The sequence below is a fragment of the Apus apus genome, chromosome 11 (assembly GCF_020740795.1).
Source record: "Apus apus isolate bApuApu2 chromosome 11, bApuApu2.pri.cur, whole genome shotgun sequence".
NCBI lineage: Eukaryota > Metazoa > Chordata > Aves > Apodiformes > Apodidae > Apus > Apus apus.
Genome location: NC_067292.1, coordinates 242104 through 255255, shown reverse-complemented (window position 1 = coordinate 255255; position 13152 = coordinate 242104). Strand labels below are relative to the sequence as shown.

Sequence of the window (13152 nt, the reverse complement as noted above, 5' to 3'; positions counted from 1 at the left end):
TGCCCTCTAGGTCAGTGTAATTCTGTGCCTTGTCTCAGGCTCTACAGGCCAAGAACGTGACATGACCAGCCCTGGATGACTGCAGGGCTGCCTGCACACAGCACTCGCCTCCAGGACAAGAAGTGGCGTGAAACAGAGCAAGGATTGCACTGACAACCTTTAAACAAATAAAGTACTTTGTGTTCTGTAGCAAAATTCGTGCCAAGCACCAAAGCCTTCCTGGGCCACAAGCTGTGGAGAAGCTTGCTGAGTACAGTGATCAGAGGAGCTGGACACTGTCCTAAGGCTCAGCTGCTCCTGGAAGTCTTTAAGCCTCAACAGGCACCACTTCCCTACAGGCCGAAGCGGGCTGGGGTGCGTCGTGGCGTCAGGGGCTCCCCCTGCTCCTTCCGCCCCGGGGTGTAGATTTTAGTAGATCTGCCAGGAGAGGACAAGGTGATTAGTGGAAGATGCAACCTTTCCTGTGCCAGAAAACCCCAGAGGCAGGTGTGATCCTGCACACAGCTCACTACTCCTGCCCTACCCTGTGGCCAGGCAGGGCCAGCACCCACCTTGCGCTGCCCAGCGGGTTTCGCCGCTCCTGCTCCTCGCGGCGGGCGCGCAGCTGCTCCTCTGCCAAAGCCATCTCCTCCTCCATGGCTGACACCTCCTCCTTGGCACGGCGGCGGTTCTCCTGAAGAAAGGCAGCAGGTCAGGGACAGAGAGAGGGCTGGCCAGCAGCTGACTCTGCAGGCCCTAGAACAGGCATTCCACGGGGCTGCTGTCTGCCAGTTTGTCCCGGACAGGAGACTCACCTGGCGTGACTTGCCAGCGTGTTTGATACTGTAGAACATGGGGCCCAGCTCTGCCAGCCACTCTCCATCCACAGCAGTGACACACTGCATGTATTCCTGCAGGGACAGAAGGAAAGGCCAGGGTAGCAGGATGGTGCTCACAGGGCCTGGGCACCACTTCCAGAGCCATGGCAGCTCCCTCCCTCCTTCACTTGCTGAAGGCACTTCTCAGGCTGAGACTATACCCCTTTCCAACAATTCCTCCAGCCTCAAAAGCTGCCATGGGGTGGACTTGGCCACACCACAAAGAGGTTCAAACATGTCCCACATATGCCAGGAAAAAATACTGGTAACGGAACAAACAGAACTCGGCAGATGACTTGGACATGCCTTAGTTGGTATAAGAAGAGAAAGGCTGAGGACTGCCCTGCTGACAGATCCCAGTCACAGCAAAGCCCTCCCACCTCTCTCCAAGCACTCCTCACCCTTCTCACTAGCCCTCAGCTCACCTTGGTGGTCATCACCAGCTCATGATACACGATGTAGTCGGGTGTGTAGCCCATGCCAAACAGAGAGCTGGTGGGGTGCAGGTGGCAGGGCATGCCTGTGCGGATGTTCACGTACTCCCCAATGCCCTGCAGAGAGAAGCATGGTGGGAACCCCTGCTCCCAGGCAGGGCCTCTCAGCCCCCCGACAAGCACAGACACCTCTCACCTTCAGCTTGGCAGCTTGATGGAAATAGGCAGCACAGATGCACTTCCTGACAATGTCCCAGTCAGTCCCACAGGACGCCAGGCTCATCCTCTGCTGCACCATGATGTCCTTGAGCTGGGCACGCACCTCCCGCACCTGCAGAGGCGTGTGTGGCAGCCAGACCCCTCCCCAGCGCCAGGCTCCCCCCCCCCAGCCTCACCACCATGGCCTCACCTTCCGCATGGCCTTGGCATGGATGAAATGCTGGTTGCACCACAGCGTGGAATAGCTGTTGTTCTTCCACTGCAGGTAAACATTCAGGTAAGTCAAGTGATCACTCTCTGGAACTGCAAATTTCTCCCGCACTTGGTCGCTCTCCTCCTCTCGGCCCTGAAGGGTGAGCAAAGAACACGGGTTAGTCAAAGGGCAGGGGAAGGTCCCAGATTGTTGAAAGAGCAAACAGGTACCTTAGGCCGATAGAAGATGGCAGGCACAGACAACATGGAGACAATGAGCAAGATCTCAGAGCTGCAACCCATATCACAGGAGACTATAAGCATTTTAGAGAGTGCAGGATCCAGTGGGAACTCCACCATGAGACGTCCTGTTGAGGTCAGACCACCTGTAGGAACAGCACAGGGTTCAGCAGCTGGGCAGGTCCCAGCCATGGGCTGACAGCTTGCCCCAGCAGCCAATGTTACCTGTGTTATCCAGGGCTCCCAGGATCCACAGCTGGTACATGGAGTTCAGCATGTTGTCCTCAGGGGGTGGATCCATGAAGTGGAACTGCAGCAGGTCCTGCACACCCAGGGACTTGAGCAGAAGCACGACGTTGGCCAGGTTGGTGCGCTGGATCTCGGGCACCGTGGTTGTCAGCAGCTCGTTCTTGTAGGCGCTCTGGGTGTAGAGCCTGGGGAAGAGATGCCAAGAGCATGTTCCTCTCTTCAGGATGCTGTGTTCCTCACTGACCCACCAGCCACTGCCCAGCCAGAAGAAGGAAGGGAGGAGCCTCCGCCCTGGCCCAGGCGTGGCCCAAGGGGGCCTGGGCTGCAGCACGGGGTGCACCCCTCCCCAGCACAGTCCTTCCTGGGTGCAAACCAGGCACAAAGCAAAGCCTTGAGAAAGCTGCCTTTGGCTTGGCTGTTATCCCAAGAGCACCAAGGGTGAAGATGGGCAAGGACGCTGGAGCACATCCCTTCCTCTGCAGAGGAACTGGGTCCAAAAGAGAAGGCCTCAAGCGCTGCCTCCTGCCCTCATCCCCCAGAAGTTCAAGATAATGAAGAGCTCCAGTGAGAAATAAATACCTATAACCTGATGCCAAGCTGCAGACATGACAGGAATGGGAACACCAGAGAGGTGCCTACCTGAAGCAGTGGCCTGGGCCTGTTCGGCCAGCTCGGCCTGCCCTCTGGTTGGCATTGGCTTGACTGATGGGGTAGATCTGCAGTGCATCCATGCCTATGCGGGGGTTGAAAACCTGCAGGGCACAAGAACTGACTGAGCTAACAGGAAGTCTGGGTCACTACCACAGAATTCCCTCAACCCAACTCCAGAGATCACAGACATCAGCAACAGAGGAGATGGTGGCTTACCTTCAGCTTGCAGTAGCCTGAGTCAATCACAAACATGATGCCATCCACTGTCAGTGAGGTCTCTGCAATGTTTGTGGCGACAATGCACTTCCTGACCCCATCTGGAGCCTGCAAACACAGGGAGTGTGTCAGACCAGGGCAGGGTGCTCTGCTTCTCAGGAAGAGTGCAGAGCAGCAAGGCAGTGCCCAGAAGAACAGGGATGACTCCTGGAAAGCTGAGGGGACACGTGCTTCCTCTTGACCTCCACATGCAATACAAATGGCACATCTGCACCTCTCACTCATGCTCAGCAGTCTTCTCTGCACTAGTCTCCCCTGTCCCCACTCCCATCCCAGAGCACACATCAGCACCTTCTGGAAGATCTTGGCCTGCAAGTCAGACGGTAGCTGAGAATAGATAGGAAGTACAGCAAGAGCAGGTGCCTTCTCCAGCTCCTCAAGGTGCTCCACAATTTGCTCTGAGGTCACCTAGAAACAAAGAGAGGTGTAAATGCAAGATTAAAACAACAAGGTGATAGGGCAGTGCCTGCCCCTCCAGCTCACCTCTATGTCCTCCTGGCCTGGCATGAAGACGAGGATGTCCCCGGGAGCACCAGACAGATGCACCTGCAGGGCTTGTTTCACTGCAGCCTCCACATAATCCTCCTGTGGGGTCTGAGAGGAACAGCCCAGGCTACAGACACCGATAATCCCACCTGCCCTGTCCCACATGGAGGCTGCACCACAGCACAGCTACTCCTCCTCTACCTTTTCTCCCCACCACAGACTGCAGTACTCCAGGTCACAGCCCCCCCCTCTCAGAGCTGGACTTCCCCTTGCAACACTGACCATACCTTGCTGAAGAGAATATCAACAGGAAAGGTGCGTCCAGGTATGTGGAAAATAGGAACATTCCCAAAGAAGGAGGCAAACTTGTCTGCATCCATGGTAGCTGAGGTGACAACAAGCTTCAGATCTGAGCGTCGGGCCACCACCTAGAAAGCAAAAGACAAAAGGAACAATGAGGGGAACCTGTGCATGGCTGCAGGCTGCGTCCAGCATAACTGGGACAACTGCACAGGACAGAGCTGCTGCTGTGCTCTAGAGGCACTGGCCACTGGTGCCCGGGAACACACACCCTGTATGATCTGGGCAGTTAAGAGGACCCACCGACCTCAGTCCAGAAGACTTAAGCCAGCAAAGATCTCTGTACTTAGAGTTCCTGATGGCCAGCCAGGCTCCGGCAGCACTGAGGCACTAGGGGAGATTTAACCCCCCCCAGGACCAGGAGGCTGGAGCAGCACAGGCAGCCAGAGCTCGGCAGCCCTGCCTCCTGCTCCCAGGCCTGGCACTGCCAGCACTCAGTGCAAGCCCAGCTGCCGTGCCCTGCCCTGCCCTCACCTCCCGGAGCAGGCCGAAGAGCACATCGGTGTTGAGCGAGCGCTCGTGCGCCTCGTCCATGATGATGGCGCTGTAGTTGTCCAGGTCGGCCTCGCGCAGCGACTCGCGGAGCAGGATCCCGTCCGTCATGTACTTGATCACCGTCTTCTCGGAGGTGCAGTCCTCGAAGCGGATGGCATAGCCCACCTGGGGGGCAGAGACACCCGTGAGTCCTGCAGCACGCCGGGGCGGAGCGGGCGTGCCCGGCAGCCCCGGCCTCACCTCCTCGCCCAGGCGCACGCCCATCTCCTCGCTGACCCGCTTGGCCACCGACATGGCGGCCACCCGGCGGGGCTGGGTGCACCCGATCATGCCGTAGTCTGTGTAGCCATCCTCGTGGAGGTACTGGGTCAGCTGAGTCGTCTTCCCACTCCCTGTCTCCCCCACCACAATGACAATGCTGTTGTCTCTGAAAAAGAGAGAAAAAAAAAGTATTTCTTCACACACCACAAAGAAGGGTTTGGCACCCACAGCCCTGGCAGCCACCCAACCCTCACTCTGCCCAGGCAGGAGAGCAACACAGCCATGGAAAGCAATGGGCTTTGTTTCCCGAGGGCATGGCTTCCACATGGGCCATGTATCCAGGAGCATTTCCCACCTGGGTTCCTGAGATGCAGGCCGATGCCCTGAGTTGCTCTGTGTCCAGCTCTCAAGCACCATACCTGAGGATGGAGAGCAGCTCCTGCTGCACTGCGAAGATGGGCAGATATTGTCTCTGCTCCAGGATCGATTTCTTCTTGGCAAACTCACTGCTGGCTTCGCTTTTCTCTTTCATGTGTTCAGCAAACTTCTGCTCAGTCCTGAGGAAACACCACAGGTCCTGAAACTGCCTCTCCACACACTGTTCTATGGCTACAGCCACACCCCTGGCTGAGCAGCACTAATCCAAAGCAAGCTCCTACTTGTAGTCCACTTTGCCATCTTCTGTCAGCATCTCATCCTTCTCCTCTTCTTTCTTGATCCCCATGATGTCTCCCAGTTTTGTGCCTGCCAGCTCCCAGTGTTTATGCTGAGCCTGGAAGGACAGAGAGCAGCAGAGCCCTGCCACAGCAAGCACTGACAAAAGCATTCTTCCCCAGTCCTACTCATAGGACTGGAAAAGCATATTAAGCCCACAGCTCCTCAGTGCTACGACACAGAATGCACATCCCATTCCTACACCAAGTCTCCCTCTTCCAGGGGACTTGGAGCAGAACTTTCAGACACCGGTCTGGACACAGAGACTTCAAGCACAAGATGATCAACCACCTCCTAAGAAAATGGTTCCAGCTGCAGACCCTTCTGTTACATTTGAAGTTAAACCTACACAAATATGAACCAGAGATAATCCTCCTGTTCTTGATGGGTGCTCACAGCCTCTCTCTCATCTTCCTGTTTACTCTCACCCCTGATAGCAGTTTAGGTCTTGCCCCTGTTCTGCTCACAGCATACACAGCTCAAACCCAGCTCAGTTTCAATTTACAGGAACACATCTGTGCTTTCCCCAAGCTGTTGCACAGCTTTAGAGGAAGTCCCTACGAAACACCCCAAAGAACTCGTGTGCTGCCCAACTGCACAGTCCCCTTCACAGCTCTTTTGCTGAGACACCACAAGGTACACCTTGCTGCCTCACTGACTGCTGACTGTCCCTGGGCTACCTTGCACTCTCCCACCCGCTCTCCTTTCCCATCATCCAAGTGTCCCCTGGATCAGACTCCTCTGCACGAGTGCACAGTGATTCACATCCCAGGCAGCACCTGAGGAAATCACACAGCAGCTGCTTATGAGACAACACAAGGAGCTAGGCTGCCAGGACTGCCTAGGTCACAAAACCAGGAACTCCTCCCTGTCACTGCCATCAAAGCCAGTGTTCTGCACAGGCCAAACAGGGGACGTGAGGCACTGCTGACAGGCACAGGGCAGAAGGCCAAAAGGTCCCAGCATACCCTCTTGCGCTCCTTTTGCTCCCGGTGCTTGCGCACCAGCTGGCTGCCCTTCCGGGCTATGATGGCCAGATCCGAGGTGGCGTCCTTGACAGGGATGACTGGCTCTGGCTAGAGGAAAGAGGCACTGCTTCAGTACAGAGAGCTCAGCCCTGGGGGGCTCCCTGTCCACACACCTTCAGCCACAGCCTCTACCTGCTTGGTGAAGACAATCCTCCCGTCTAGGAAAGGGGGCACCAAGTTGTGCACCAGCAGATGCACTTTAGCAGAGTTATCCTCCTCAAAATCTTCGTCCACCTCAATCCGATGAACCACACCACTGGTCAGCATGCGATTGGTCTCCCAGCGCTCATTGTCCTGCAGGAAACAACAGATCAGAACACAGGCAGAAGCCCCACAGAAGGCCCGAGAGATCACAGCACGAGGCTGAGCCCAGCTCTGGGCCTCATGCTGGCAACAGGATGAAACGGATGGTTCCAGCCTGGGGAGGCCAGAAAAGCACCAGGGAAGAGGGAGCGACTGGGGGCAGCAGGCAGGGGAAACACAGACTGCCCCTAGGGAGCACCTGGTCAGCAGGACAGTCTCCAAGGAAATGCAGAACAGACATTGTTCACAGGCCCTTGCTACACTCAGAACATGCCTGGACATAACACAGCTCATGTGCTGAGAGTGGCAGCCCCCAGCATCGACTGGGCTCCCCTGAACAGTGCACAGCCCTGTGCACTGCTGCTGCCCCAGCACCACGACCACTGCAGTCTAATCACCACCTCTGCCCCACGCAGGGGGTGCTGGGCTGCACTTCCAGGGCAACTTCACAACAGTGTCCCTGCGAGCCCTTGTCTGGCCTGGGCCAGGACACAGACTGTCCTGCTGTACCTGCGAGGCAGGCTGAGCCTTTGCTGCCAGCACAGCAGCCTGCCCAGGGGCAGCCACGCCTGTCCCACCTCGTTGATCTGCCGCCGCTGCGCAGAGATGCGCTTCTGCCTCTGCTTGTGCAGGTGCTGCTCCCGCTTCTTCACGTACTCCTCCGAGGAGTAGGCCAGGGGGTTGTGGAACTCGTCGTAGCCCTCGTCCATCATGTACCAGTCCCTGTCAGCTTGCTGGGAGGGGAGAGGTGTGGCTCTGAGCCCTGCGAGCCCTGTGGCCTGGCCCAGCATCCCCGAGCCCGCCGCCCGCCCCTGCCCCGCGGGGCCCTCACCCGCTGGTCGTCCTCCCACTGCTGCCGCTCCTCCTCTGTCTCGAAGGTGATGCCCTCCTCCCCGTCCTCCCGCCGCCCTGCGGGGGGAGCTGGTCGGTCCAGGCTCCGGAGGAAACCCCCGGGAGCTGATCCAGTGGGGTGCAGGGGAAGGGCACTCAGCGGCCCCCCGGCCCAGGCTGCTCACCTCTCCCCCGGCTCAGCCGCGGCGTGGCCCCCAGGTGCCGCCGGTCATCAGCCCACTCGTTGTACTTGTAAGACGGGGTGGGCAGCGGCGTCTTATCCGCGTACCTGCTCCTCACAGACCTGGGAAAACAGGGCATGGGAGGAATCAGAGCCAGACACAGCTCTTGCACGCCCGCCCTCCCTGCAGCTCGGCAGCTCACAGCCCCGCAATCGGTACCTGTCCCGGTCTCTCCGGTCGGTAGCGCGGTGGCTGCGCTCAGAGTCCCGGCCGGAAGGCATGGGGGAGGGGGATTCCCACTGGGAGCGGCGGGCGCTGCTGTAGCCACTGTCGTCCTCCTCCCAGCTGGAGCGCGATGGCGTGGCTGCGTCTGGCAGAGAACATGGGCTTGTCACCTGCTGTTCCAACAGTGACGCCAGCACCCGGAGCCCCCTTCCAACAAGGAGCACAGAGAGGGTTCCCATTTGGCCCCTCTCCAAGAGAAGGCGCTGACCCAGCAATCCCAAGGGAAACCGCATCTCCCTCACACACCCAGGGCAGACCCCACTGCGCAGAGACCAGCCAGATTTTCACACACAGCTGGCAGACTGCTCCCAGCGCCAGGCTGAGCCACGGCCTTTGCACCTGCCCTAACCACAAGCATCAAAAGACACAAGCTTTTCTACCCACACTTGTCCTGACAAAACCAGCAGGAAACAAAACCTAACAAAACCAGGAAGGCCCTTTCTGCCAGGCCCCACACAAAACCCCCAGCAGGTCCCGCTCCCACCTTTGGGCCGATGCCGGGGGCTCTCGGGCTCGCCCCGCCTGCTGCTCCGCTCTGAGGAGCCGTCCCTCTCCGACCTGCTGCTGTGGCGGCCCCTGTCCCGCTCCTCTGCGGAGAGACAGCGAGGTCAGGCGCCCAGGGCACGAACGGGCTTAACCCATCTCTGCTGTGGAGAGACCAGCCCAGAGCCCGGGCAGGGGAGCCCCCCGGGCAGTTACCGCGGTCCCGTTTGCGGTCCTGGTCCCGGTCCCGGCTGCGTTCCTTTCTCCGCTCCTTCTCCTCCTTGGAGGAGGCAAACACACCGTGTTCCCGACGCTCCCTCTCCCGCTGCCGGCTGCGTTCCCAAAACTCCTCGCTGACACCCCCTGTGTAGGAAGGTGTTTCCACATGGACAGAACGGTAATGCCTGGAGACGCGGAGCACAGAGAAGCGCTCAGCAGCGCTGAGGAGCAGCTGGCCTTCCACTGCCAGCCTCTGCTACGGCAGCAGCTCATGGCCACAGGCGCCTCTCGCCCTGTGCTGACGCTCTCGGCCACCCCTCAGCTGCCTCCAGCCACCGGGAACCACGGGCTCACTTCTAGGTGCCTGGTGTTTGCCAGTCTGACCTGCCTAGAAGCTTTCCTGCCCTCAGCGGCTCAGGGAGGCACCGAACAGCTTCTGCCAGACGGACGGGCGACCCACCGCCCGCCCCGACACCTCCAGGCCCCCGCTCCGCTCGGCAGGGCGGGCCCACAGACACAGTGCTCGCTGCCACGCTCACCCCGCCGGGCCCCGCCAGCAGCAGGAATTCCCGCAGGCCCCACCTGTCCCTGCGGGCGCCCCGGCCGCTCCGCTCGCCATCCTCCTCCTCCTCCTCGTCGGGGCTGCCCGCCTCGTCGCGCCCCTCCTCCCAGTCCTTGTAGGAGCAGACCCGGGAGCGCTTCCCGCCGGCCGCCTCCTCCTGGCGCTCCCGCCGCTTCTGGGCCGCCAGCACGTCCAGCCCCAGCAGCGAGGCCCGCGGCGCCGGCGCCTTGAAGACGTGCTGCTGGGCGGCGGCGCGGCCCGGCGGGACCAGCCCGCCCGCCCCGGGGCCCGTCCCCGCCAGCCGGTGCAGCGACTCCTCGTCCGCCTCCGCCATGGCCGCCGGGCCCGCTGCCAGCTCCGGAGCGCTGCCCGGCCCCGCTCCCGCAGCCCCGCGCCGGCCTCAGCGACACCGAGCCGGCTCCCTGCGCGCCGCCATGGCCGCCCCACAGTGCCCCACGAGGGGAGACACTCTAGCCGCCCGCACCATAGACACAGCGGCCACCATAGAGTCCAGCTCCGATAGACAAGACAAGCTAGCTCTCGGCGGACTTCCTGTTTGGGTCACCTGACCGGTAGAGGAGTTCCGGTCTCGGAGGGCGAGGTCGGGAGGGAGCGGAGCGGGGGCGGCGGGGGCACAGCGGGACACCCCGAGGTGGGGGAGAGGCCCGGGTACACACACGGGGGAGGCGGGAGCGCCCTCGGAGGCCCGGGCAGCCCCTGCAGAGAAGGATCCCCGGGGGAAGCCCCACACAGACCTGCCGGCGGCGGGCGCACGGACAGACAGAGCCCGCAGCCGGGGGCGGGACAGCTCTACTGCTTTATTCCCCTGCCACCCCCTCAGCCGGCCGCCATGGTGTCCTTGACCCAGGCCAGGACGCGCTGCAGGTCCACATAGACGCCGTACTTGGAGGCCGAGCAGGTCTTGTCGTAGCTGAGGATGCCGGCCGCGTACCAGGTGTCGTCCTCGGGGTCGTGCACGGCGAAGGCGCCGCCGGCGTCCCCGTAGCAGGTGTCCTCCTGCAGCTCGCTCATGCCCACGCAGAAGGTGTCACTGCTTAGGATGGGCTGGACCCAGTGGGAGCCGTTCCGCGCCTGGTAGTACCGCCTGCACGTCCCGCCCTCCGCCACCGGCAGCATCGCGTACTTGAGCGTGCTGGGAAAGGCGAGGGTGGCCCCGCGGCCCCAGCCCGAGACATAACCCACCCGCCCCGGCTGCACGTAGTTCTTCTGGGGCAGGCAGATGGGCATCACCTCCTCTCCCAGCAGCACCTCCTGCTTCAGCTTCAGCAGCGCCAGGTCCACGGCCTGTGGGTAGCTGGGGTGCAGCACCACGCGCTCGATGCCCAGGGCAGGGCTCCCCGGGCTGCCCAGGAAGAGCTGCAGCGTTGGGGCAATCTCCTCTGGCTTGGCATCCTCGCTGTGGTTCAGGAACACGTTCCAGCCCGTGGTCAGCAGCCACTGGTCACTGATGAGCGTGGCCCCCGTGGTGAGGTTGTGGCGTGTCACCAGCCGGCCCTGCCAGGGGAAGCTGCCCTTCGCAGCCAGCAGCCCCCCAATGATGCGCTGCAGCTGCCTCGGGGGGTTCTTGGGCTTCCCACACACTGCCCAGGGCAGACAGCACCCCGTGAGCCCCCTGAGGCCACAGCTGCCCATGGCCCCTGGCTGCCCCGGGGTGCTGCCAGCAGCCCTCGGGCTGCCTGGACGGGCAGCTCACAGCCCCCACCCACCCTGCCCCTGCTGCCCTGCTCTCACCTGGCTCACAGACAGGTACCTCCTTGCCAGCTTCAGGGTTCACCCACTCGTGATCCTCATCACACCTGTACGTGCCTTCAGAGGGAAACCAGCATCAGGACCCTTGTGGGGGGAGGGCCCTCAGCCCAGGAGGCAGGAGGTGTTCGTACCTCCCCAGGGCTTGGGCAAGCAGGGCAGCTTGGGGTAGCCCCAAGGAGGGCGGGGGGGGGCTGTATCACCCATCATTGGGGCAGTCCCGGGCATCCCCTGAGCCAGGACAAGCCCGTGCCTCACCGTCCCCGGCGCCGCGCAGCCGGTAGTGCGGGCGGCAGCGGTACCGCACCAGGTGCTCCACGAAGCCGTGGTCAATCTCCAGGGGCTTCGCACAGCTCCGCTCTGCGGGCAGAGGATGCTCAGCTGGCCTAGAGGTCCCAGCCCGGACAACGCTCCCACCCACCGTGGATCCCTCCCTGCCGAGCCGCTCCGGCTCGTCCGCCCCCGTGCCCTGGGCAGTACCGGTGGCAGCTGCAGTCTCCAGCACGGTCCAGGCCAGGGCGCTGATCAGCAGCACTGCAGGCCTGCAGGGAGGAGAGGGCATGCTCAGCCACGATCCCACCCCCTGATCCCGGTGCTGTGTGCTCCACCAGGGCTGGAGCCCTGGCCAGGCTCACGCTCTGCCCCAGGCCCCTCTCTGGGGGTCAGAAGGCTGACCCTGCACCTGGGGATGCCCATCAGACACATCCTGGTCCAGAGCTGGAGCCTGCTGCTGTGGGGCGTGGGGCTGCCATGCTGGGACTCAGCATTGCACAGCCCAGCCCCGGCCCTGCCGCAGCGGGCAGCCGAGGGCAGACACAGCAGCGCGCAGGGCAGGGACACGGCGAGCTGGCTCACCCCATGCTCGCAGCTCCCTCTCCTCGCAGCAGCCTCCTTCGTGGTTGATGCCGAGGGCTTTCTCCTCACCCCTTTTATCAGCACTTCCTCGCCCTGCCACAGCCCCGAGTGCTCCAGACCCCCTGACCTCGCTGCAGGCAGCCAGCCCCTTTCCCAGCAGCACGAGCACGGGAAAACCCCTTCCCAGCCGCCACGGGACGCCGGCGTGCCAAGACTTTCCGGGATTTTGCAGCTACAAACATGCAGGGCTGCCAGACGCTGGTGCCCTGGGCACCCACCGAGAATGGCAGCAGCAGAGGCAGCCCCTGCCCTGCAGGACACCCCCGCGGGGCACCCGGCACCCCCGCGGCGCCCGGGGCTGCAGCCTCGGCAGTTTGACCCAGCCCCACCCGGGAGGGGGAGTCGGGGAAAGAAAAGGACACCCGTGACTTGACATGACAACAGATTTCATAGAACAATAACAACGAACAATATTAATCCCCAGACGAACACAAGACAGGCTGGGCTCCGGGCCGCGGCTGCGAGCTGCGCGGCTCCAGCAGCCCGGACAGGGCAGCGCCAGCCCGGGCTCGGGGGGGCGGGACCCTCTGGGGAAGGCAGCCACGGCAGAAAAAATAAACATCCCCCCCAACATTCCGATATACAGTGAGGGTGACATTTAGGGCGCGGAACAGCTGGGGCCGGCCCCTCGCGCCCGCTGCGCTTGCACCGCCCCGACCCGCGGAACCCGCACCCCGCGGCTGCGGAGCAGCGCCTGCGCTCCCGTTCTCCCAGGGCTGGGCTCCGCAGCCTCTCAAAACTAGTTTATCTGAACACAATAACTATTTTAGAAATCTGTCCCAGCAAAACCAGGACAACACTGCGAGCTCTCTGCAGAGCTGGGGCACAGGAGGCTTAGGGGTGCAGCGTGTCCCTTGCCAGCCCTCAGGAACAGCAGCCAAGCCAGCGACTCCCACAGGCACCCACCCCTTCCCACCCAGCCCCATCCTGGCAGCCCCTGGCCCCGCGGGTGCTGGTTTGGCGCAGAGGCAGGGGCTCGCCCAGCATTACAGGAACTCGCAGCAGCTGGCCAGTGCCCAGCTGGGCGTGGGTGGCAGCCAGGATGGCCAGAGCACATCAGCCTGCTCCTGCCAGCAGAGCCTGCTTCCAGCAGGACCTCCCAGCAGGAGAACAACCCGGGGACAGCATGAGGAGAGGGGACAG

The 13152-nt window shown here is 61.9% G+C and overlaps 2 protein-coding genes across 2 annotated transcripts; both read right to left on the bottom strand.

The window, feature by feature from the left end:
• Window positions 1-158: 158 nt before the first annotated feature.
• On the bottom strand, window positions 159-9874 carry DHX38 (DEAH-box helicase 38). The gene is made up of 26 exons (XM_051629832.1): window positions 9348-9874; window positions 8763-8950; window positions 8548-8652; window positions 7998-8148; window positions 7782-7900; window positions 7598-7674; window positions 7344-7499; window positions 6595-6756; window positions 6403-6510; window positions 5380-5492; window positions 5140-5277; window positions 4700-4886; window positions 4439-4624; window positions 3892-4032; window positions 3602-3712; window positions 3410-3526; window positions 3059-3166; window positions 2831-2943; window positions 2168-2376; window positions 1934-2088; window positions 1701-1856; window positions 1488-1622; window positions 1283-1408; window positions 795-890; window positions 552-673; window positions 159-417 (listed from the first exon to the last, which is right to left on the bottom strand). Exons 1-26 carry the CDS (start codon window positions 9659-9661, stop codon window positions 333-335), a joined length of 3678 nt encoding a protein of 1225 aa, XP_051485792.1. The 5' UTR covers window positions 9662-9874; the 3' UTR covers window positions 159-332.
• A 247-nt stretch (window positions 9875-10121) lies between these two features.
• On the bottom strand, window positions 10122-12105 carry LOC127389407 (haptoglobin-like). The gene is made up of 5 exons (XM_051629859.1): window positions 11950-12105; window positions 11575-11636; window positions 11353-11454; window positions 11080-11154; window positions 10122-10928 (listed from the first exon to the last, which is right to left on the bottom strand). Exons 1-5 carry the CDS (start codon window positions 11952-11954, stop codon window positions 10165-10167), a joined length of 1008 nt encoding a protein of 335 aa, XP_051485819.1. The 5' UTR covers window positions 11955-12105; the 3' UTR covers window positions 10122-10164.
• Between the last annotated feature and the right edge of the window lie 1047 nt (window positions 12106-13152).

What these genes read in the sequence shown, in the direction of transcription:
- LOC127389407 (XM_051629859.1), bottom strand. An exon ending in GGAGACTGCAGCTGCCACCG is followed by an intron (nt 11,455 to 11,574) that starts GTACTGCCCAGG and finishes CTCTGCCCGCAG; the next exon opens with AGCGGAGCTGTGCGAAGCCC. An exon ending in GGTACCTGTCTGTGAGCCAG is followed by an intron (nt 10,929 to 11,079) that starts GTGAGAGCAGGG and finishes TGCCCTGGGCAG; the next exon opens with TGTGTGGGAAGCCCAAGAAC.
- DHX38 (XM_051629832.1), bottom strand. Translation starts at nt 9,661, where the DNA reads ATGGCGGAGGCGGACGAGGAGTCGCTGCACCGGCTGGCGGGGACGGGC. An exon ending in AGTGGGAGGACGACCAGCGG is followed by an intron (nt 7,500 to 7,597) that starts GTGAGGGCCCCG and finishes CTCCCCTCCCAG; the next exon opens with CAAGCTGACAGGGACTGGTA. An exon ending in ATGCCAAGGCCATGCGGAAG is followed by an intron (nt 1,623 to 1,700) that starts GTGAGGCCATGG and finishes ACGCCTCTGCAG; the next exon opens with GTGCGGGAGGTGCGTGCCCA.